This window comes from Rhinatrema bivittatum, chromosome 2 (assembly GCF_901001135.1).
Source record: "Rhinatrema bivittatum chromosome 2, aRhiBiv1.1, whole genome shotgun sequence".
NCBI classification, from domain to species: domain Eukaryota; kingdom Metazoa; phylum Chordata; class Amphibia; order Gymnophiona; family Rhinatrematidae; genus Rhinatrema; species Rhinatrema bivittatum.
This window is the reverse complement of record NC_042616.1, coordinates 494,190,246-494,215,612: the sequence shown is the minus strand read 5'-3', so window position 1 is coordinate 494,215,612 and position 25,367 is coordinate 494,190,246. Positions and strand designations below refer to the sequence as shown.

At 44.7% G+C, this 25,367-nt stretch overlaps 1 protein-coding gene across 4 annotated transcripts in view; it reads left to right on the top strand.

The window, feature by feature from the left end:
- Positions 1-9,983: 9,983 nt before the first annotated feature.
- The window catches only part of DSP (desmoplakin), a 169,984-nt gene continuing 154,600 nt past the window's right edge, over positions 9,984-25,367 (top strand). For 2 of the 4 annotated variants that reach the window (XM_029590612.1, XM_029590610.1), the window contains exon 1: positions 9,984-10,557. In XM_029590612.1, coding sequence (XP_029446472.1) covers positions 10,373-10,557 — 185 coding nt within the window. In that variant the 5' untranslated portion in view covers positions 9,984-10,372. Of the gene's footprint in view, positions 10,558-11,793; positions 11,959-25,367 lie in introns of those variants that run through there. The other 2 variants (XM_029590613.1, XM_029590611.1) reach the window with 2 other exon arrangements.

The following is a 25,367-nucleotide window of genomic DNA, read 5'->3' as shown; positions in this document are numbered from 1 at the left end:
CAACCACGGGGAACGAGGGCTGGTAGTGATGAAGGTCCTGAGGGGTCTCAGGTCTCCTACAGCCCTCGTCTGCTGTTGGAAGGGTCCTCTGTGGCTCCTCCCCATTGGCTCCCTATTCCACCGGCCCAAGGATCCACTCCCATAATAGCTAGCCAAGGCCATGGATCCTGCTGAGGCTCCTGCCTTGCAGGCAATTCCGAGACTTGCCCAAAGAATCCTGGAACAGCAGAATGTCCTGGAATCGCTGGCAGCTTCCATGGAGCGTCTCAACGCCCACTTGGATTCAGTGGCCACAACCTCTGTCAGGCCACCCCTCCCTCCTTTACTGGCTCTACCCTTGCCACCCCACCCCTCCTTTACTGGCTCTACCTTGCTATGCAGGGGACCCTCAGCACTGTTGTGGGCTCCTCCCAGTGGAGCTCGGTAGAGACGGTGTGAAACTCCAGAATGTAGTCCATCAAGGAACGACCCGCCCTGATAAACCCTGAAAGGTTTAATGATGCTCAAACAACAACAAACCTTTTTCCGATGGAAAGAAATCAGTAGAACTAGGGGTCATGAAATGAAACTCCAAGGAGGACGACTCAGAACAAACATCAGGAAGTATTTCTTCCCGGTAGAGGGTGGTGAATGCCTGAATACCCTTCTGGAGGAAGTGGTAAAGACAAAAACAGTGAAAGATTTCAATTGGGCATGGGATAAACACTGTGGATCCCTAAAGGTTAGAGGATGGAAATGAAAAATGAGTGCATGGGAGTAACTTGCTGGTATGGCAGTTACTACTCTTAACCAATAAGCCTTCATACTGTTGATGGAACTCCATCATTGCTCTCTGTGTCAATGGCAGGGGGAAAGAGGAAAAGGGGAATTAGATTCTTATAGCGACCAACAACAACATTGAATTTTGCTATCTGGGATAAACAAATAAACAAAGGGGGTAACTTGCTGATGCGGCTGTGACTACCCTTAACCAATAAGCCTGAAACTCTTGATGCAACTTCAACATTGCTCTCTGCTTCAACAGCAAGAGATAACGGGGAATTGGACTGAAACAGTAACCAATAAGGGCCCTGACTTTGATGGTCTGGTAAACTGATAAGTATGGGGGTGACTTGTACAGCGTGGCAGAAACTACCATAAGCTTGCTGGGCAGACTGAATGGACCGCTGGTTCTTTTTTGCCGTCATTTCTATGTTTCTATATTTCTATGAAAACTGTGATATTAATTGATAGATTTATTTGAAGACTAGAATATGGTTTAGAAATCTGATAAATAATAATAAAATTCTGTTTGTTTATTACTCTCACAGGCTTCCATAGCTACTACAGGAAAAAGAATTACAGAGGGTCATTTTCCAACATTAGCTTGCTGTATGCATTAGTTTATAGCTGACATATTGATGCCTGTGCATTTAATTCTTGGTGCTGCTTTTATCAAATGCTGCAGAAATTGATGGAATTTATTTTTTTTTTATGATCCTTGTATGAGAAGGTATTGATCAATATAAGTTATATAGAATGGGGTAAATTCTGAGTAGCCTGCTTAGTGACAACATACCTGGGTAAAAATTTAGGCAGATTTTGAAAAAGCAACTATCCCAGATAATTACTTTTAAAAAATCAACACAATAGTTACATGATACAAAATACCTGAGGCATATTGGCACCAGCTATTCTAAGGAGCAACTTATGATGCAGGAAGAACTAAGCATGTATATTGGAAAATAAATATACATGCATAGATTTTTCCCCAACCTAATCATGAACCTGGAAATGCCTATATTTTATGTGGCACACATATGTTACACTGGGGTGTTTTAAGTGTGCCCATGGGCCTCAGCCCGACCCCAGATGGATCCAGGCCCGAACGAGGGTTGACGGCGTGTTCCACCATGGCTGACAGTCTTACCCTCCGCCAGGCCTGCAAGCTCCCAAGGCCAACAACAGGATGATGTTGGAATGTGAAATGGTCCTCCAACCATTCCGACCCTTTGGACCTGCCGCTTGGATTGGCATGGAGCAGAAGGCCTGGCCTGAGGATGAGGGCAGACAGACCTTGACACGAAGACATGACAGACTTGGATTGATGCGACAGCATCCACAGACGAAGACTTGGGTTGATGTGACGGCATCACAGACGAAGACTTGGGTTGATGCAACAGCATCACAGATGAAGACTTGGGTTTGATGCAATGGCATCACAGACGAAGACTTGGGTTGATGCAATAGCATCACAGATGAAGACTTGGGTTGTTTGCAACGGCATCACAGACTAGAAGAGGAGCTAGGCAAAAGCTGGGAGGATAGACTTTGGCACTGTCTCTCAGGATGCCCTACTCAGCCCACCTTCACAGGGTGGACCAATGGGCTGGTTGCGGACCACCCTGTCCCAACTGCGCGCCCTACACAGCCCAAGGAGGCTGGTCATAGACCACGCTGAGAACGGGACAAGTGCAGGAAGGATCCAGTCGAAGCAGAACTCCAACGATGGAGCCGATGTCGTCGAAGCTCCACAAATGGCTGGCAGGACATGAAGCTCAGGAGCGCAGGGACTGGAGTCCACTGTCGGCATCTCCAAAGACAAAGCAGCGTCACCTGGAGATCCACGGCCGGCAGTACGGAAGGCTCAAGAGCACAGGGACACAGGAGCAGGACACCAAGGAACCTGGAACATCAGGAAGCAGAAGATCTATGACGAAAACATCAGGACACCTGGACGAGGACCTCAGGCAATGAAGACATGGCATGACGAGAAGACGAGACAAGATGAGGAGTTCCACAAGAAGACAGAAGACATAACGGAGCTCTGGCAGGCTGGAGCCTCCAGAGTGAAGTAACACCGATGCAAAGCAAAGACTGAATGATGGAGCAGCCCTTTTATAGGGCTGGAGCAGGAAGTCCAATCAGAGGTGGGGCCAGCACACTTCCTGTGTCTGGCCCTTTAAATACAGAAGAGAGGCGCGGCCGCACGCCTAGAGGGAGCAGGAAGAGCTGTGCAGGACCACGGACAGCGGCCTGCACCGATGTCAGACGCCAGGGACGCAGGGCTGGGCCTGAGGAGCAGGCCCGATGACGGCAGCGGCTCCAGCCGCTGCAGGCAGCCCCGGGGGCGGCTCCAGCCGCCACTCGAGCTCCGGGATGCAGCCTTCACGCTGTGAAGAGGGGGTGATGTCGGTGGCTGCTCTGTGCCGCATGGGACGCTGAAAAGTCCACGGCACCGGCCGTGGTGAAAACTGCTACCAGAGGTGGCTTCCGGGCTGCGGGAAGGACTTCAGTCCGTGGCTCCAGCCACGTGGGAAGGCCCAGTGGTGGCGTCTGTGCCACATCGGGTGAAGCAAGCAGCAACGTGGGGGGAAGGTGAGTGCAGCCTGCTCACAGGGAGACCCGCGGGCAGCATTCATGACAACATATAGTGAAAGACATATTGGGAGATAAATTTTACAAAGCTTAGGTCTAGCTAGTTAATTCCCAAAGTTAGTGAGCTGCAACTTTTTGGAAATCTCCCCAATATGCATAGTAAACATCAGATGACACTGGAATATGTTGACATCACAGCATTTAGAATGGTGGCAGCAGTGGGTCTGGGGAGTGGTGCGGAGAGGCAGGAGATCTGAGAAGAACAATGGTGGCCTGAATAAATTTAAGCTAAAATTAATTATTGATCATATTTGCCCAGGTGATGTTTGCTTTGCACAAAAATGGTGACTAAATTATTTATTCCTAGAATCATTTGGAATGTTTTGAGTTTACATTTTTTTCTACACAGTTGCAAAGATAGGTGCCTACCACTGTCTGCAATATAATCTTTTTTGTATATGTGCAATGTTGTATTTTGGGGCACCTTGTGCATGTTTCCTTTACAGAAAACAAATGCTACTGTGAAGACTAATATGTATGCAGATGCATGATAGGTTAACATTTAATAAATCAAACTGATTGCTACCCCAGAGAGAGAGAGAGAAAGAGAACCTCTTATAAGGCTTTCATAGTAGTCAATTATTTATATCACTATAGGAGGGCCAGCTAATAACTTGAGGTGAGATTATTTGGGGGGTCAGATTGACATGCAGAGTGAGACATACAAATGGCACAGTACACCTCGATGAAGATTTGAAGTCATTTGGAGTGAGGAAAGTCTCACTCGCTCGGTGCCGCTTCCTGACATTTGTAGGGCTGCCACCTGGAGTTCTCTCCATAGCTTTACAGCCCATTATTTCTAAGACAAAGCCGGAAGACAAGATTCCATCTTCGGCCAGTCTGTCTTGCGCAACCTATTTACAATGTGACATACCCACACCCTTCCGACTGCCTGGTGGGGTTCAGGATGCCCTCGGCCAAATTTCATCCCAGGCCTAGTGCCTTGCATGCCTGAGTACATTTGGTGCATACTCGGATCACCTCAGCTCGGTACGCACCCATATGTGAGGACTACCATCCCTCTTGTCCTGTAAGAAAGCAAATGTTGCTTACCTGTAACAGGTGTTCTCACAGGACAGCAGGATGTTAGTCCTCATGAAACCCGCCCGCCACCCCCGCAGTGTTGGGTTCGTAACGTTTTCATATTTTATTTTCGGCACTACCTGTAACTTTTTAACAAGACTGAAGGGGGACCCCTGCTGGCTGCAGGGTTAGTGCCATGCTGGGTATGCCCAGTAGGGGGCCAGTTAAAGTTCTGGAAACTTTGACAGAAGTGTTCCGTGATTGGGCTCCATCCTGTGATGTCACCCAAATGTGAGGACTAACATCCTGCTGTCCTGTGAGAACACCTGTTACAGGTAAGCAACATTTGCTTTGTTCCAGGACACCAAAAATTCCAAGAAAGATCCAAAACATCAGACTGAAGCATCCTGCGCTAACAGAGGAAGATCTCCAATTCAGATGCTCCAATAACAAAAGTTTATTGTGGTTCACTTAGCACACTTTGTTCTAAGCAAAAAATAAATACTTTGAATAAATAAACAAAATTCAAATCATAGCAGCAGAAGCACAAACACTACAGAGATACAATAGGGAGATTAAAATAAAGTTTAGAGAGAACCCAGTGCAATTTTATGGGGAGTTGGGGGAAAGTTTAAGTCAAAACACCATCAAACAAAGCCAAAACAGAAAAGTTCTGGAGGAATTTGTATGAAGATCCCATAGAGTATAACAGAGGAGCAGAATGGCAGCTCAGTATACAGAATACAGAAAGGACAAATATCAAAATGATGCAGTGCTCAGGAATAGCAACAAAAGCAATGGAAACCAGAATAAGCAAAGCCCCAAACTGGAAGGGCCCTGGCCTTGATTCAGAACCCAGTTATTGTTTCAAACAGCTAACTTCTCTCCACACAGATTTGGTTCACTAGAAAAATGAATTAATCAGATAGCCAGAACTAACAGCACAATGGCTAATAACAGCAGGAGCATTCCTTCTCCCAACAGAAGATCCAAGTTTCGTCCACCAGAAATACTCATCAATAAGCTACCTACCTACAACCTTCAGGAGATAGCACATTCTCCTCCTTATTCTTAACTGGGAAGTGTAGACAAGTCGGCCTGTCCCCCACAGCAGGAAACTCGCTACCTCTCCTGAGTCTAGGAGAATGTGCTGGAGTCCCACCACCGTTTCACATTGGTTTGACCTTGCCTCCTTTTCTTGGAAGCTCAGTGCAGTTGCACTGGAGTCTGTGGTTGTCTGTGGGTTGCGGGGCATGGGGGACAGGGACGGTTCTATAATGAGGCAGGGTGAGGCGGCTGCTTCAGATGGCAAGATTACAAGGCAGCATGAGAGAGTGTGAATGAGAGGGTGGTGAGGGTTTTGTGCGAGTGTGTATGAGAGGGTGGTAGGGTAGTGTGTGTATGAGAGGGTAGTGGAGTGGTGTGTGTGTATGAGAGGGTGGTGGAGTTGGGTGCAAATGTGTATGAGAGGGTGGTAGGGTGGTGTGTGTGTGTATGTGTATGTATGAGAAGATGGTGGGGGTGGGGTGTGTGTGTGTGTGTATGAGGGTGGTGGGGGTAGTGTGTGTGTGTGTGTGTGTGTGTGTGTGTGAGAGGGTTTTTGTGTGTGTATATGTGTATGTGTGAGCGTGCGTATGTGAGAGTACCTGGTTATATGTGTGTGAGAGAGGTTAAAGTTTGTGCACTCTCTTCCAATCTACGACAATCTCAGGAGGACTGGAAATCTCCCAGGTATGGAGAGTGGGAGATTTGTTTGTTTTTTTAAATCCTTGTTAGTTTTAATTATTGTATGTAATGTATCTGCGGTTTTGAAATATTTTATTAGTATCTGGTAATATTTAAACATTTTATATGTGTTTTTAATTGGCTGAATTTATCAGCAGATTTGACATTCTTTTTATTGGTATGTTTAATATTTCTTGATTGTGTTTGCATTGCTTACAGAGTTTGGCTTCTTGTGATTTCCAGTTCAATTTTTGTCTGCACATTTCAATGTATATGTTATGATCACTTTATTCTGTATTTGATGAGAGTCTGTCTGTGCTCTGCATGTGTGACTGAGGCTTTAGGTATTCTGCTGGCATTTAGTTTCTGATTAAGGATTTACAACCTGGCTTTAATCTGTTTTCCTAATAGAAGGTGTATTGGTGTTTAGGGCCTGATGTTTATTACCAGATGGAACTGGTAATAAACATTGACAACTGAATTCTTACACCTTGAAAGTAAAAACACACACCACACACAACCAACAGTCATAATCAAAAATATTCAAAGCACGGAGTTAGCAATAAAAGTTAGGAATCTAGGAGTAATAATTGACCCTGAGCTAAACATGAAACAACACATCTCACAGAAAATAAAAGAAGGTTAAGCGAAACTAATGATCCTGAGAAGACTAAAACCTCTACTAACGATTAACAATTTCCACACAGTTCTACAAGCAATGATATTCGCAAGCACAGATTATTGTAACTCCCTGCTTTTAGGACTACCTCAATCTACAATTTGGCCTCTGCAAATATTGCAAAATTCCACTGCCAGAATTTTGACTGGCAAAAAAAAAGAGTGACCACATTACAGGAACACTTGCCGAATTACACTGGCTTCCAATTGAACAAAGAATACAATATAAAGCACTTTGTTTAATCCATAAACTAATCCACGATGATAAAGCCGACTGGCTTAACACGGCACTGCGCATGCACTTACCACAAAGAAACCTGAGATCTGCAAATAAAGCTCTACTAACTGTCCCCTCTGTCAAATCAGCACATCTCACGCAAGTAAGGGAAAGAGCACTGTCACTGGCTGGTCCTGTACTCTGGAACACCATGCCACTTGAAATAAGACTGCAGAGAAATTTGAAATTATTCAAAACTAATCTGAAAACCTGGCTTTTCAAACAAGCATTCTATAAAGATAAAGAGAAGGAGAAAAATAGTTGATAGATAAGGATGCACCAAGCTAGAAATTGTTACTAGTAACCTACAAAAGCATATTAATGTTAAAATCAAACCACCTAATTTGTTCCTAACAATCAGGATTAACTTACACACTTAGGGCTAGATTTTAAAAGCCCTGCGTCGGCACGCCTATTTTGCATAGGCCGCTGGCGCGCGCAAAGCCCCCAGATGCGAGTAAGTCCCGGGGCTTCGTAAAAGGGGCGGGAGGGGGCGGGTCCAGGGCCATGGTGACGGTTCGGGGGTGGGCCGGGAGGGCGGTCCCGAGTCCCCCGGCACTGCGGCCTGTGCCGGGGGATGCCGAGGAGGCGCGCGCAAATTACGCCTGCTTCAGGCAGGCGTAACTTGCCCAACAAAGGTAGGGGGGTTTAGGTAGGGCTGGGGGGTGGGATAGATAGGGGAAGGGAGGGGAAGGTGGGGGGACGCGGAAGGAAAGTTCCCTCCGAGGCCGCTCCGATTTCAGAGCGGCCTCGGAGGGAGCAGAGGCAGGCTGCGCGGCTCGGCGCGTGCAGGCTGCCGATTTTGCGCAGTCTTGCGCGCGCTGACCCTGGATTTTATAACATGCGCGCGGCAGCGCGCGCATGTTATAAAATTGGGTGTACATTTGTGCGCGCTGGGTAGCGCGCACAAATGTACCCCGCGCGCGTAGGAATTAAAATCGGCCCCTTAGTTTATTATTTTAAATTGTTACCATACTATGATGGCACATGATTAATTTATAATCTATACCACCCATATTTCTCTTTATCGTGCTCTTCTGTAAACTGTTGTGATGGTTATTTAACTTAACGATGGTATAGAAAAGTTTTTAAATAAATAAATAAATAATATTTGCAGTATGGCTTTTTCATAGGTTGAGGGCTGGCAATTACAATATGGAAGGCTTACTATATTGGAATTGTAGTTCAGTTTATTCCAGGCTTTCTATAGGCCAAGTCCACACCCAATGCACTTTACCATAGGCCTAATACCATATGGGTTCCAGTAAACCACCTTCATTACTATGAGAAAGGTATTTCATTAAGTCTATTAAACTATTATTGAAAGTGTGTTTTTTTGCAGTGTATGCCTATATAACATATATGTTGTTGGAAGTGATATTTTTACTTCTAAAGATTGTACTTTGAATGTCTATTTTCCATATGCAATCAGCCTTTTTAGGTTGTGGAAGTTAATAAATTTTAAAATGGAAAAGAATGCATAAGTTTTAATTATGTGGGAAGGGAAGGGGGGAATGAAAGGCTGTAAGGTTTGTCTAGGGCATCTAATACCCTTGTATCAGCCCTAAGAGAGAGTGTGTCTCTCACACACACACACACACACACACACACACAGACTCCCACCATTCACCAACCTCTCACACCCCCAGGGGCAGATCCTGGAGAAGGGTGGGAGGCAGGCAGTTGGGAATGGAGGAGTCCTATTTCTAGACCTAGGGGGTGGGGCAGCCAAAAGCCACTCTGCCCATTAAACATTTCTCTGGCACCCCCTAGTGCAAACGCCGAAGACTGAGAACAAAAAACCCCAAAACTGAGTGGTTAGAGCAGTGGGCTGGGGGGGGGGGGGGGGCACCATTTCATTCTTCGCCTCAGGCAGCAGATTGCCTTGAGCCGCCCCCTGATGGGTGGACAGGTGCAATGAGTTTCTTATGGGGCTGGGAGTGTGTCTGGTAGGTAAGCTATGTATAAATATGTAGTGTGGTATGGATATATTTGTATCTATGATTTATTACTATATAAATTATTGAAATTACTGGTTGTGTACCTATGTGCTGCTTTGTACTGCTGATTGACTGTTGTTTTGTCCCTAGCTTTGAGCCATTGTAGCTTGAGGAAGTGAGTAATAAAAATTGTTAAAATAAATAACTACTAGGTTTTGTACACATTGAACGCCATTTTGGGCCCTGTACTGTTCCAGCTGCATGTAGGTTTCCACTTTCTACTCGTGGGTCCCCAGCCGCCTCCCTCCGCAAAGCTTTTTATTTACTGCTTTCACCACCGCCCTCTGTATCTGTTCCACTATCCCGATCGACACATTTTGGAGAAACCCGTGATAACTGGGATGCCTAATTTCTGCAGCAGCAGCAGCAGCTAACTTGTGCAGAATGAAGGGCGTTCCTCCCGGCTCGGTCTGTCAGTGTGGGCCTAGCAGTGAGGGTGACTGCTCTCCACTGGTGATCGCTTTGAAGCGCCGCACGTTTGATGATGCTCTGATGGTTTCGAGTTTGAATGAGATTTTCGGGGAGGTTCACGGACAGTGCTTTATTCACATCCTACTCTTTTCTCCTTCTAGAGTCCCTAAAAGCACAGCAACACCGTGCGTTTATTTGATTTGGGCAGCAGATATGTTCTTAGCAGCCGTGTGAGCTGCAAGGATCTCAGGTGAGCTGCGCCCTTGGGAGTCTCCCTCCCTCTCTGGCTCTGAGTGGCAGGAGGGCTGGCACAGGCTCTCTCTCTCCCACCTCCCCCTGCCAGGGTTCAGCCGCGCTCAGGTGCCTCCTCTCGGGGGGGGGGAGACAGGGAGCAGCAGCGCTGTCTCCACCCTGAAGTTGTTATTTAAAAAAAGAAACAAAGGTGTGGTTTCGGCTTTCCCTTTGCTGGTGAGGGTGGGGGAAGGACCTGCAGCCTCCCGGGCTGACTGCAGCTTCCACGGAGAGAGAGATAGAGAAAGAGGAAAGAAAAGTCCAGCTCCAGAGCCCGGGCTCCGTGCAGCCATCACTTCTGTCTCTTTTTCACTCGTTTTCCAGTCTCAGTTCTACACGTGTGGTTTTTTTTTTTTTTTTGTTTTTTAATCTTTCAGTACACGAAGCTTTTCGCTTTGTGGAGGTTTCTGCTCTGTCGATCATTCCCCCACCCTCCCGAGGGGCTGATAGTCGTGGCAGCCTTGCAGTCCCTTTCCACCCCCTGCCGGCTTTCCTGTGACCTGGCTTTTCTCTCCGCGCCTGTTTGAGGCCCCCCCCCCCCGAGGCAGAGATGAGTATAAACGGAGGATCCCACACCCGGATCAACACGCTGGGCAAATTAACCCGGGCCGACTCCGGCCAGGATTTAACCGGCAGGTTTGAGATGAACAGCCACCCCAAGATGATGGCAGGCGGAGGGACCATGCAAAGGACCTACATGTTCAGCGGCAGCGAGCAAACCGGCGACGGCTACGGGTAAGCACCGGGGCTGGGCAAGCAACACCCACACACACACACACACCCACACACACACACACGTACAGTCAGGCTCTCTCGCGCACGCGCACACGCAGTCATACTACATGACCACTTTCTCCTACACACGGACGCACACTCACTCAGCTATACACGCGCACGGTCACACAGTGGCACAGCCTCTCACATATTCGCGCGCACAGTCACACTTGTCACAGCCTCCCACTCTCACACACTTCGCCTTTACACACACACACGCGCGTAATCACAGTTACTCCCACGCATGACCAGAGTCACACTCGGTCACAGTCTCTCTTTCACACACCGAGAGTCACACAGGCACACAGCCATACTCACACATAGTCACGCCCGATTATGTTCTCTCATACACACAACCACCCACACAGTCACACTCACAGGCATAGTGTCTCCTCATCCTGCTTCTACTTTCACACCTAAAACATGCTTAACATAAGTAGAAAATGGCAGAAACCTATTTTCCTGGGCTTTTTATTTAAGACAGGAGGCTCCTGCCTTTCATGTAAACCAGACTTGGGCTGAGGGGTGTGTTTAAAAAACAAACAAAACAAAAACCTCAGCGTTTAAGGTTAGCAAACGGAATAACAAAGAGAAGACCAAGGACTAGATGTACTAGATTCACTTACAGGACTAATATTGAACAGTTTCACCTATAGGGACTGCCGCTTCGTTTACTGCGTATTTGAATGAATAAGCTTTCCGAAAAAAAAAAAATTGCTGAGAGGGAATTACTGTTCCACCATGCGAAGCGCCAGAATGTCCCCGCAAAAAATATTAGAGGGACAGGTTGAGCCAAATCAGCAAATTGTATTGACTGAATGGGCTCCTCTCCCAGTGCCTTGGGAGAATAGGATAATCCTTCCACCTCTTTCTTTGCACATAGATCTCTAATGCCAGTTATTTGGCTTTAAAGAAAAGCAGATAACGTTGCACAGAAATAACACCTTCAATTCCCTGTTTGCTTACTGGGAGAAAATTCAGACGTTCTTTAACTTTTCCTGCTGGCTTTTTTCACTTAGACTGGACTTTTCCTCTCAGATTTTCTCTTGATCTGCCTTTTTTTTTTTTTTTTAATGAGGGCAGGGTTGTACTTTTTTTTTTTTTTACTAGACTGTAATAAAACTCTGGCAAATATTGACACAAAGGGGGATCTGTCTTCCTGGGAAAGTTAGAACTTTGATACTTTGGAGCAGGGAACGGCACAGTGAGATCAGGAGGAGTGGGAAGGCGGCGGCGGCAGAGCACCTCTGTGCTCGTACATTCCACAGTCTCCGGGGCCATGGCCGGATTTAAGAGTCTGGGGTTCACAGGCAGGAGATCGGGGATGGGGAGTTTCTCCCCCGGAAGTAGGAGAGCAGCAGGGTGAGTCCGAGTGTTTTGAGTGCATGTGCCGGCGGCCGAACAATATGGAACTGCGCCAATATCTCCTTTTCATTGCAAACTAGTGCAGGTTTTAAGGTTTACAAAATATTTACTGCGCGCCCTCCATTTTAAATTCTGGGTGAGTTACAAAACTCCATAAAATACGAACATAACACATGGCAAACATCGCAGAATCGGAGTTAAGTTGCAGTTCCCTCCCACTTCTACATGCAAAACCGATCAGACCTGCGTTTTGCAGGTGATTGTTGCAGGGCCAAATACTCCGGCGGTCTTCCATTTTTGTGCTACGGGCGGAACGGTGCAGTTCTTTCCCTCTGTCGGCTGCTTGAGCAAGGTTGTGGAAGGGCCTACAGAGATAAAAACCTGTAATCCCGCTTTCTAAAATATGCCCCATTGTTTGTTGTGATAACAAACATGGCCAGGGTTGTCTTGGCTACAAATATTACTAGATTATGTTTGGCGAATCCGAAATCGAAAATAAGCCCATGCTTTTCTTTCTTTTTTTTAAACATAAGAAAATACATATTCGACTTTAACATCTACCTTTTTTTACTAAGTTGATTTTTTTTAAATAATATTTTCTCATTTAATTTCTTTTGTCTCAACCTTATTTACTTTTGACAATGTCCATACATATCTGAAGCTGGTTTATGTATACAGCTGTTTGCATTACTTAAAACGATTGCATTGATTTTCTGCAAAATTGAATGTTAGTGAGGCAAGCTGTGACTGCTTCCTGGCCTCTGGGACAGAGGGGAGCAGTGCACTTTACTAAAGGGCTGAATCCTTTCCTAGTGCTATCTTTCAAATGTCTACACCCTGACTTAGGAGGAAATTAGCAAGTTGTTGATTTCCCAGTAGAAAATGGGCAGCTAATATGAGGATCATGACCAGTCTATGCCAGACTGTTTTTTTAACGCGTTCCACCTTTTGGATTATGATTCCTTACCAGGGTTTAAAAAATGGATTTTTGAAATGTCTTGCTCATGGTGGTAGAATGTGTCAGAAAATACCCAGATTCCTCCTCACCCCACCTTTTGTACTCTAATGCTCATGACTCAAACACCAGCCCCCACTCAATCTCTCTGTATCTTGAGGTCCGTATTCAGTCACTGTCTGGATAGCAAAGTTATCTGGCTAAACTTACCTGGCTGATTTTGGAGATATATTCAGTAGTGCAGCCACACTAGTGAATATAGCTGGCTATCTTAAGAGTTAGCTGGCTAATTTTATCCGGCTAAATTTAGGGCAGCTCTTTGGTCTGATCAGATTTAGCTGGTAAATTGTCAGGCTAAGTCTAATATTGATGTTAGTTGGATAACTTAAGGGGTTGTTTTCTAAACATTTATCGCATGCGTTAGGGCCTTATCGCACACGATAGGAAGTAAAGGACCGGGAGGGGAGGAGTCGGGGAGAGGAGGGGGAGGAGTCGGCCACGGCACCGCTGCCGGCGATAATGTGAGGAACATTATCGCCGGCAGTAGCGCGGTGAATAGCAGCACCTTTTACGGTGGCACAATTTGTGCGAAAGGCTGCAGCCGGTTGCATTGCGGCCGGCGAAATCGCACCACCGCGGTGCAAACGGCTGCGGCCTTTCGCAGGCCCGCCCCCCTTCACCCCCGCCCTCTTTTTCACGGGATTCATCATTCCGCAAGGAATGATGAATCTAGCCCTTAGTCGGCTAAAGTAACTCCACCCGAAATGCCTCCCTGAATGCTCCTAAGTTATCTGGATAACAAGATAGGTGGCTAAAACATAGCCAGTAAATTCCCAAATCTTCATTTAGCAGGATAACTTCTGTTATCCATCTAATGCTTGTGAATACGAACCTGGTGATGGAACTGCAGTTTTTAGTTACAGTATGTCTGGATGTGCTACTGTTTACTTGTTGAGAAGATGTCATTTGTCAGGAAACACATTTTTTAAAGTTCGGACAGTTTCTAGGTTAAACTAATACAAAAAAAAAGAATCCATAGTTAACTGTCCTCAAAATACCACCTGAAGGATCTTCTTAGAGGTCTTAATAATTTTGCTAATCTCCCAAATGCTGAGATGCAGTAAAATGTGCCTGTTTACCTGCATGGACAGACTAAGGAATAAAGAAGCGGAGGCAGGAACACAGGGGAAGAAATGTCCCAGGTGTGAGTTGACTTTTTCAATCCAACCCTGCACGATCCAGCATATTTATTTACTTAAAAGATCTATTAGATGTTCGTAGCGGGGGTACAGAATGGACGTACATAAAATTGTCGCATGCAGAAACAAATACAGAAAAGCAAAAACTGGAAAAGAAAACCATGGCTCTGCCACGCACGTGTGCAAATAACCAGCAGCACAGACAAAATGTTTAGGAATTAAACACTTAATGCAAAGGCATGCGTACAGAAGAATGTTTTAAATGCTTGAGAATGAATCCTGGCCTGTAGTTGCTCAGGCAGTGTATTCCAGAGGAGGAGGCCAGCTATAGAGAACGCCTGCTCATGCATCTCAGCAAGGTGAGCAGATCTCAGGGGAGGTACCTAAGATTTGATAGTGTTTTCAGCTGCAGATGAGAAATTAGAACCCTTTCGGTACATTTATTGCTCTAGTATTATCACATGTGCAGGCTCAGTATTTGTTTTTCTAAATGTAAACATTCAGCTCCTTTTAGTTCTATATTTTGCCACGTGGAAATAGCCACTGATAAGGATGTTTAAGGAAGAGTTGTGCATACATTGAGCCCCCCCCCCCCCCACCAGGCCACACACATACACACACACGTGTTAATATATGCACATGCACTACCTCGTAGATGCAAAAGTGAAGAAATCCCTGAGACTGATGTTCCAAAAAAGGTGAGCACCTAAATTAGGTGTATATTTTCAGTCAGATTTGGGAGCCTAGGTTTTTTGGCCAAAAATTCACCTAAATGTGGGAGTCAAAAACTTAAGGGTTAAAATTTAGGCATAGTATTCGTTCGCCTAGATTTAAGAGGCCTAGATTAGGTGCCTAGTGTTGAAAATCAGTGCTAAGTGTCTAGTTTTTTCCCTATGCTAACTCCACTCCGAGCCACCCACAAGGCTCCTAAATTTAGGCACTTAGCCTTAGTAAGTTTTCAAAAAGACCAATTTATGAGCCTAATTCCAAAATTTAGTAGCCTAACTCTCAAAGCTAGGCACCTAATGCCTTTGAAAATTGGGCCTCCCTAAGTCCTGGCCCTTTTGATTAATCTTGCCTACCTTTGGTTTCTTTCTTGCTCTTCTGCTGGCTTAGCAAACCCAAGATATTGTGGGAAAAGATTATTTGATTCTAGGAGTTTAGATCTAAGAATTTTTGCATCATTTATTTCCTGCTCAAAGCATGTTACAGCAAGCTCAAATTTACAGCAGTATTCTGTTTGTAGGCCTTACTGACATAGACAAATAAGCTAATGTGACAGGGTGATGGAACAAGAACTTCAGGGTTTTCTGGTATAATTTTCAGTCACTTTGGGTCTCATTTATTTGTTTCTGGGTTTTTAAATCCAAATTTAATTGGATTACTTTGGAGGCAGAGGAATATTCTTAGATTTAGGATGCTCAGATGCAAGTGTGTCTGTGAAGGTTCAGGTCAGACACTAAGAGCAAAGATCAGAGCCCGCTGAATCTGAAAACTGTTGGCAAGCTGCAGATGGCCGGGATGCATGTTAATTGATTGGTGACCTGCCGCGTTTTCACTATTGGTTATATTTGAATCCCCTTGGATTTTATTCCAGCATAATTTGCCAGTCTTTGTATGTGTGTGTGTACATGAATGGCTACATAGATGGGGTAGAAAAATAATTAAGCATCACCTACAATTTTTAGGAGCCGGGTAAACATTTTTTTCATTCCTAAGGATTTGTATTGGTCTATTTTTTTTTTCTGTTTTTACTGTCTTTTCCTTCAGCCTATCTCCTCCACTCTCCCCAATCTCCACTTCCCTCTCTCCAGCCTGTCCACCCCTCCCTCCAACTTCTCTTCTCTTGTGTGGTCGATGCGGAGTCCCAGGTACCAAATGGTAGGAGGATATTTCCACCTCGGCATGTATCACCTGCCATAAGTTTGCATATCACAGATATAAGTGGTCCAGTCATTCCACTGTCTGGTAGTAGAAAATCATGTTTATAGCATTCTGCAACATTGCCATTGTAACTTCATTACGTGTCAAGAGTAATCCCAGCACAGGTATCTTACATGCATCTAAGCACTTGTTACTCTTTGTAGAAATGCAGTCATGTTGCTTTTAAGCAGTGACTGGGACTCCTTTCCAGGAGCTGCTCCTTGCCCCTACCAGCTCAAGGAGCAGGGCTTGGATTCAGAGCTCCATCCTGGATCCATGCAGCCACACTACCACTGCTGCTGGGCCAGCGGCTCAGCCCACTGGCTCTTGTTTTAAGGCCACGGAATGCAAAACTCATAAATTGCAAAATTGTAGCTGACTTGCCACATTCATTAGCTTAGTGCAGGATCACATTGGTGTGCTGATGCATTATTTTAATAATAATAATAATAATAATAATAATAATAATAATAATAAAGTGAACCCTCTAACAAAACAATTGTCAAAATTCTTGCCAAGGAAAAATTGCAGTTTGTTCCCTGTTTTGTTTTTTTTTGTTGTTACTATGACCCTTTCTGGCTCGTATATTTTTGTATTCAGATACAGGCCGATTCATTCGGTGCGCTCAGGCCCCCTCGCCTGGACGCACGTTTTCGACGGGGTAATAGCGTGAGGAAAACGCATGTCCAACCCTCCAAAAATGAATAGCGCCCGCAACATGCAAATTCATGTTGATGAGCCTATTAGTTATTCCCGTGCTATACAGAAAGTAAAATGTGCAGCCAAGCCGCATCAGAAATTAATGCCTCCTTATTAGCGTGGGCCCTCATTTAAATACAGAATCGCGCGCCCAGGAGAGAGTGGGAGCTCACCTTGGAGCGCTGGCTCTCCCGTGCATTTTACTGAATCTGCCCGTGTGTTTGTTAGACATTACTGTGTGAAGATATATGTAGGGAGCAGTAGTAACAAAGGTATTGCAAACAGATAATCCAAAGGCAGGCGTTAATTTCGGCCGGCACCAGGAAAGTGTACAGAAAAGCAGAAAAAACTGCTTTTCTGTACACCCTCTGACTTAATATCATAGCGATATTAAGTCGGAGCCCCCCAAAATAAAATAAAATACAAAATCGTAAAAAAAAAAATAAAATCAGCCCGCGGATTGAAAGATGGTTGCTCAATTTTGCCGGCGTCCGTTTTTTCCAAACCCATGGCTGTCAACGGGGTCGACAACCAACGCCAGTAAAATTAAGCGTCTGCTGTCAAACCCGCTGACAGCCGCTGCCTCCTTATTAGCGTGGGCCCTCATTTAAATACAGAATCGCACGCCCAGGAGAGTGACCTGGGCGCGCGTGGAGAGAGTGGGAGCTCACCTTGGAGCGCTGGCTCTCCCGCGCATTTTACTGAATCTGCCCGTGTGTTTGTTAGACATTACTGTGTGAAGATATATGTAGGGAGCAGTAGTAACAAAGGTATTGCAAACAGATAATCCAGTGAATCAAGCTCTCCTTTCCCCCTGGTTGTAGAGTTACATTTTTATTGTTGTGTACTTGGGGCGCAGTGGGGATTTTGCACCAGGTCATCAGCCAGGAACCTGTTTGTCCTTTTCCCCATTGGGAATCGGTGGAAGGTAGAGGAGGCAACTGCTGGATCCAACCCAGTACCTGTTTTTTTCTGGGTTTTTTTTTTAGAAAATGATCACGGCTTGAGTGTTCCCAGTCTGCCTTTTTAACAATTACCAGTTCAAGGCGGCAGGAATAAGTCCAGATGTGGGTGAGATTTTTATTGGACTAACTGGATGCATAATTTCTTTTATTACTTTTTTTTCTTAACGGGACTTTTAATCCTGTTACTGCTACTTGTCATTTCTGTAGTGCTGGTAAATGTATGCAGCGCTGTACAGATACCAACAAGAGACACTTCCCTTCTTCAGAGATCTTACAGCCTAGTCAGAGCAAACGTAAAGGACAGTCGGAGGTTCAAATGCCTTCCCAGGCTATGGTGGTAATACTTCTGGGTCGTAAATGGGGTCGGCTGGAAGGGCATTAAGCCTCCGGTGCTGTAACAGGTTCTCAGTCTCAGCCGAAAAGGCCAAGGAGGGGCAGTCCTTGGCTTAAGACTTCCGGAGTTTATATTTGATCTTAGTCAAAAGCCCAGAAAGCAGTCAATCATGAATGCACAAGGGGGCCGATGCAATACGGTGCGCTGAGCCGAGCGCACTATTAACGAGCAGTTGGACGCGGGTAGAATAGGCGCTAATCAATCCCCTAATGCAATAAGGAGATTAGCGCCTCTTCAAAGCGTGTCCAACGCGGAGTGAATGCAATAGCGCTGTTCACATGCAAATGCATGTGAATGAGGCTATTAGGCATTCATTCCCAATGCAAAAAGAAAAATGGGCGTCTCAGACGCACATTTAAATGTCATCTATTAACGCCTGCCAGGAGCAGGCATTAATAGCTGTGCGCATCAAAATAAAGATGAAAAAGAAAAGAAATAAAAGAAAAAAAAATTGACAGTCGGACCCATCACAAAAACAGATGGCTGAGTTCAACGGCGTTTGGTTTTCGTGACCGGGCGTTCCTGACCTCCTTTTTGTTTCTCATGTTTTCGATAGACACATTTCCGCAACTTTTCTATCAAATTCTGTTTCACTTGCAAGCCTTTGTGGTCTTATCTTCTTGTCTCACATTGCAATCACGTTAACGCAGCAACTAGGAAAGAAAGATCTCTTCCGTCACCGCTAAGAACTATGGGGATGCCGTCCGCCGCTAAGAAAAACCCACGCCGATACACCCGGCGTTTGGTTTTTTTTTAGCGACTAAAACCGATGCCGGGTTTTATCGGTGTCGGTTTTCGTGACCGGCAGACGGCAGTCACGAAAACCGTTTGGGTTCGCGTTAGCAAGGATGCTTTCTACGCTCCTTTATGGCATGGGCCCCAGGGTTAGTCCAGTAGAAACGTTATCTACCTGCAACTTGACCAGCTGCCAGGGGAGATTTTGCTGCGGTTGGGTTTGGTGGCTGGGGGATGGATGACTGGAAGTGGGATCAGGCTGGGATGTAAGATGTTTATGTATATATCTGTTTAGTTGTAATGCTTTGAGTGCCTTCTGATAAAGCTGAGAATCAAGGGGAAATGAATAAAATATTTCTGCATATCCAAGCGGACTAACATGGCAACCTCATTTAGGGTGGTAAACCCCCCATAAAAAACCAAATACAAATCTAAATCTCTGTTTCATTCATGGCATCCCCCCATGCCCAGCCGTCGGACTATTAAAGCTCTCCTTCCGTGTGTACGTTCACGTGCGTCTGTTCTGCACTCACATGTTTAATTGGGTTTTGCCTTCGGGCGACCTGCTTCCCACATGAAAAGGCAGAATGTGCCCAGACTGCACTTTCAGATCGCATGGCGCTGTGATCCATGCAGTGCACTTTTTTTTTTATCAGGCTTTGCTAACCCAGCCTTCTTTAGCCGTGAGAAGCTACTGACTGCTGGAATAGTGCTGACCGGTTTGTTTTAAGTGATTCATTTTCTCTCTCTTTTTTTTTTTTTTTGCATTTAACGGCTGTAATGTGAGCAAGGGAAGCAAACCATGACACATCCTTGATTAGTTTTTCTTAACTTGTTCAAACAAATTCCTAAGAAAAAAAAAAATCTGTTTAGCCCATCCAGGTTTGGGCTTGTCGGGGGCTGGAGTTGCTGGTCTATGAGAGCCTGAGGAAAAGAGACTCATTGCTTGTGTCCTTAAAGGGGTATAGTCTTCATTGGCAGAAATATTGAAGAAAAACAATTAAGCGCCAGGCTCATTGTTATTTGTTCTAAAATCTCTAATGGTGCCTCCTCATTCTCCAAGAAATTTTTGTATAATAGGAAATTCCTACCCAAGGTTTGAGGATAAGTAACTTTTCTTGTTTTGTTTGTAAATACATAGGGGGTCATTTTCAAAGGAGTTACGCATGTAAATGTGACATACTATCGTAGCAATTTTCAAAAGCTATTTACTCGAGTAAAGTGCACTTACTTGAGTAAATCCTATGGACAATTCAATGGCATATATTGTAGCAATTTTGAAAAGCCCACTTACTTGAGTAAAGTGTATTTACTTGAGCAAAAACCAGTTTTGCTCGAGTAAATGCTTTTTAAAATCCGCCCCACATTGTGGAGGGTTTTTTTTTGTTTTGTTTTTTTACCTAAATGGAAAAAAAAGGGACCAGCTAGTGTCCAATTCAAGCGTACTCAAAAACTAACTGTAACAACTTACATAAGTTATCTTACTGGAACTCTGTTAAGAATAAACTTTATTAAGCTTTATTGAAAGTTATTGATACCAAATACTATTTTTTGTTAGAGACAAAGACCTCAGAACTGGCGAAAGTAAGGTTTAATTGACCATAGATTTTGTAACCAGTAAGTTCAATTAGACCTTATTTTCGCCAGTTCTGAGGTCTTTGTCTCTAACAAAAAATAGTATTTGGTATCAATAACTTTCAATAAAGTTTTGTTTTTTTACAACATGCATCTTACTTGGTGCTGGATTTAGGAATAAGTTAACTAAACTGCAGTTTAGGTCTGCACATTATGAGGGACCTTTAAAACAAAAGAATTGCTAAATTTCACATTTTTTTTTTTTGGGGGGGGAAGGGGTAATACTATGGGGCTTTCTCACACTCAACATAGCAGAGGGGCCTCAGCATGTCTTAATCTGACCCTGATCTTCATAAGAGCACTGCAGGGCCTGACGAGAGAGGTTGTGTGACAAGGGCGCAGTTGTACCCGAATTTCGGGTTAGTGCGCACTCTAGGAGCCAATGTCTGCATGTACTCCTCCCAAAGGGCCATGAATAAATGCCAATGACGAAAAGTGCATTTGGAGGCCACATGTTCCATTTTAACGTTAGCGCTCGCTAACCCGAAAACCAAATTTTCCAGAAATTTCAGGAAATTTTGGTTCGGTTTTCGGATTTCCCGAACCAGGACGAATTAGGCAGTTTCGTTGAAATTGCCTAATTCCTCCTAAACGATTGCACCTCCCTAGTAAATATTCCCATAAGAAGCTTGCTGGGCAGACTGGATGGACTCTGCCGTTATTACTATATAGAGGTATGTGACATGATGCAAATGGAACATGTGGCCTCCAAATGCACTTTTCGTCATTGGCATTTATTCATGGCCCTTTGGGAGGAGTACATGCAGACATTGGCTCCTAGAGTGCGAAGTTGAATTATTAATAGTGGACCCTGACTTCACATACGGGCCGATACAGTAAAGTCCGCGGGAGAGCGGGCGAACGCCTGCTTTCCCGGTGCGCGCACAGTCCACTCTCCTGTGTGCGAGATTCAATATGCAAATTAGGCCCGGCGGTAAAAACAGGTAAAAGGAGGCGCTAGGGACACTAGCGCGTCCCTAGCGCCTCCTTTTGGACTGGAGCGGTGGCTGACAGCGGGTTTGACAGCTGACGCTCAATTTTGTCGGCATCAGTTCTCGAGCCCGCTGACAGCCACAGGTTCGGAAACTGGACGCCGGCAAAATTGAGCGTCCGGTTTTCGAACCGCAAGCCACGGGCCGACTTCAAATTTTTTTTTTTTTTTTTTTACTTTTGGTAACTTTCGGGACCTCTGACTTAATATCTCCATGATATTAAGTCGGAGGGTGCACAGAAAAGCAGTAAATGTTTACATCTCCAAAAGATAAAAGGGAAGGAGGGGGAAAGGAGAGAATAGTTATGGAGAGAATAGTTAACAAACAGTTGTCGGAATTCCTAGAAGACCACAAGATTCTCACAACAGCCCAAATCCCTCAGCACGGAATCCCTCTTAATCTCATTGATGGACAGAGTCCTCTCCGGCTTGGAGAAAAAGACCCCCTACCTCCTGGCAGTTCTCGATATATATCTGCAGCTTTCGACACTGTAAAGCATTCTATCCTCATCAACTGGCTCTCAGACATAGGCATCTCAGGATCAGCCCTTGAATGGTTCAGATCATTCCTTAACAATAGGACATACAAGGTCAGAATAAGCAACAAGGAATCACACCCAGTCAAGTCCACTCTTGGAGTCCCACAAGGATCCTCCCTCTCCCCAACCCTGTTTAACATTTATCTTCTCCCACTATGTCATCTGCTCTCAAGTCTAAAGATCACACACTTCATATACGCCGACTTCCAGATCCTGTTGCCTATCACTGAATCTATCTCCAACACCATCAATTTCTGGAACAATTGTCTACAGTCCATAAATTCCCTCCTCACTAGCCTTAACTTAATTCTCAATACTGCAAAAACGGAACTTATGCTGATCACCCTGGATGACAACTGTCAGGCTGCCAACAATCTAATCACACCGCTAATGATCTCCCCCACTCACGTAAGAGACCTTGGCGTTACTATCGACAATAGGCTGAATCTCAAAAAATTTGTCGCAAACACTACGAAAGAATGTTTTCACAAGCTACACATATTGAAAAAGCTAAAACCTCTCCTCCACTTTCAGGACTTTAGAACAGTCCTCCAAACTATTCTATTTTCAAAAATTGACTATTGCAACTCTCTGCTAATTGGCCTCCCAGTTATCACCACCAAACCATTACAAATGCTGCAGAACTCGGCTGCCAGGATCCTAAGCAACTCTAGTAGAAGAGAACACATCACACCTATTCTAAAGAACCTGCACTGGCTCCCTATTAAATTTAGAATCATATTCAAAGTACTAACCATAACCCACAAGACCATTCATTCCCAAACTTCGCTAAATCTAAGTGACCCACTTTGTCCCCACGCATCATCGAGACCAATCAGAACCAGCTACTTAGGCACCTTATATGCACCTCCAGCCAAGTCATCGCTCAAGAAACGTGCATTCTCGACCGCCAGCCCCTCTCACTGGAATGCCCTCCCCACAGACCTTCGGGTAGAAACTTGTAGTCGGACGTTCAAAAAGAAGCTCAAAACTTGGCTTTTCACAAAAGCCTTCACTTAAAGATCTCTCCCTCAGGGTCAGATTCACGCATTTCATAACCCAATATGCGAGATGTCCGACGCCGTAACCATTTAATCTTATAAGTTAATCTCATTATTTCCCCGCTAGCTGTATGTTATTATGCATTCAAGCTTTTCAAGTCTGCTGTAAATCCAAGTTTGTTGATTGTTTATTTATATTTTGTATATTTATACTTATATTTATAATAATTTTATTTTATTTTAAGTCGTTCGCTGCTTTATCTATAAGTTCATACAAAGTTAGCCCTGTTATCTGTACCCTCTTGTTTGATGTAATTTCCAACTTTGGTTCTATGTAAACCGACGTGATATGTACTAGTACAGGAACATCGGTATATAAAAGCCTTAAATAAAATAAAGGGGGATAAGCAATGTATAGGGGTATCCCTTGATTTTATGACAGTACGGAGAAGGTGTGTGTGTGTGGTTGGGGGGGGGGGGGGGGAGTTAGCCAGGGAAAGGGAGGGGAGAAAATGTTGGAGAATTGAAATGTACTTTTGCATTTACCTTCAAGGTATGCAAGAAACACAGTACCTGAAGGATATGTTTGTTAATGTTTTTTTGCAACTAATAAAAGAGTTGAAACATAAACGGAGGGAATGCAAAATGAACTTTTTTTTTTTGTACAGATTTGTAAGAAATGCCAAAGTGTGCACTGAAATTTGCAAAAATCGTTCTTGAGCTTGGTTGGAAAACTAGAAGGGTCTGCAGCCTCAGCAAACATGGTCAATACCCAGGCCCCAGCTTTCTCATCACAGGCCTGCACATCAGTGCTGGAAGAAACCTGGAAACCACTGTGAAACACAAAATTGAATGCTGCACTACAGCACTTGCAATCAGAAAATAAGTTTTTTGGTTTTTTTTTTTGGGGGGGGGGGCATTTTCTAACCGGCCCCATAAATGTACGGGCTGTCGCACACCCATGTTCCACCAAATTTGAAAGCTAACCTGTGCATGTGAGTTTGCTTTGAAAATTCTTCCGGCAAAACTATTCACGTCTAATTACACGCGCTATTGGGGGCGCACACTTTTGCCGAGAGAATTTATGGGCATCCTTTAAAAAAAAAAAAAAAAAAGTGTGTGTGTGCATGTAATTTTTCACGTGTCTCAGTCACACAGTCAGGTCCATTTCTGGCGGTTAAAGCATTATTTCATTTGCAGAAGTGCCTTTTGGGAATTCTCCTCTTGATTTCTTACATGACTCTCTCTGAGCCAGGCCCTTCCTTGCTGAATGCACTCTGATATGCATCCCCTGCCCCCCCCCCCGAGGAATACTTAACTCCTGTCACTAGTAGTGCTTCAAGGCAGAGAGGTTAACAGAGAAAAGTCAAATGGGTGCCACATACTTTGAAAGAATAATGTTCTGTTTCTCTCTTGAGGGCTTATCTAATCCATGCCCAATGCTCTCTTCTGCTTAAGCAAAGACTGCTGTAGAAAAAAGGTCTCAGAAGTTGCAAAGCATAAAGACACAGAAACATAGAAGGTGCTGGCAGATATGGGTCACTGAGTCCACCCGCCAGTGGTACTGTCACAGGTCTTAACCTCTGCCTTCCTCTGCCACTAAAGTCTCTGTCTGTCCCTTGCATGGCTGACTTCCACCACTGCTTTGGCTCCTGTAATCTTCACTGGAAGCCTTTTCCAGGTGTCCACCATCCTCTCAGAAGTATTTTAGAGCTTCCCTTCCCTTCCCTTCTGCATCACAGGATAGCCTCTTGTCCTTGAGATTTCCATTGTGGTGTTACTTTACTGAATCCTGTTAGTTATTTGAATGCCTCTATCACATCTCCCCTTTCTCCTAGAGAGAGAGTACATCTTTAGCGCTTTCATTCTTTCTGCATGTTAGCAGGTAGCTCATTTAAAACAAATCGAAGAAAACTCTCTTTTTCACTCAGTGCGTAATTAAGCTCTGGAATTCATTGCCAGGGGATGTGGTTACAGCAGTTACTGTAACTGGGTTTAAAAAAGGTTTGAATAAGTTCCTAGAGGAAAAGTCCATAAACTACTATGATAGTAATGAATAAGCAAGTACTTGCCAGGTACTTGTGACTTGGATTGGCCACTGTTGGAAACAGGATGCTGGGCTTGATGGACCCTTGATCTGACCCAGTATGGCATATTCTTATGTTCTCAAGCCATGCACCATGTAGGGGAGCCTCCTTTGAACTGCCTTCAGTTCTCATTATCGATGGCCCTTTGTGGAAGAGAAGGCAGGGCTGAAGGTGAGGGCTCACCAGAGACTGCTACTGCTGTGCCAGACCGATGTGGAAGAGATCCAGTGAGCAGCAGAAAGAAATTAAACACCAGTCCCTTCTCTGAGAAACCCCGGCAATC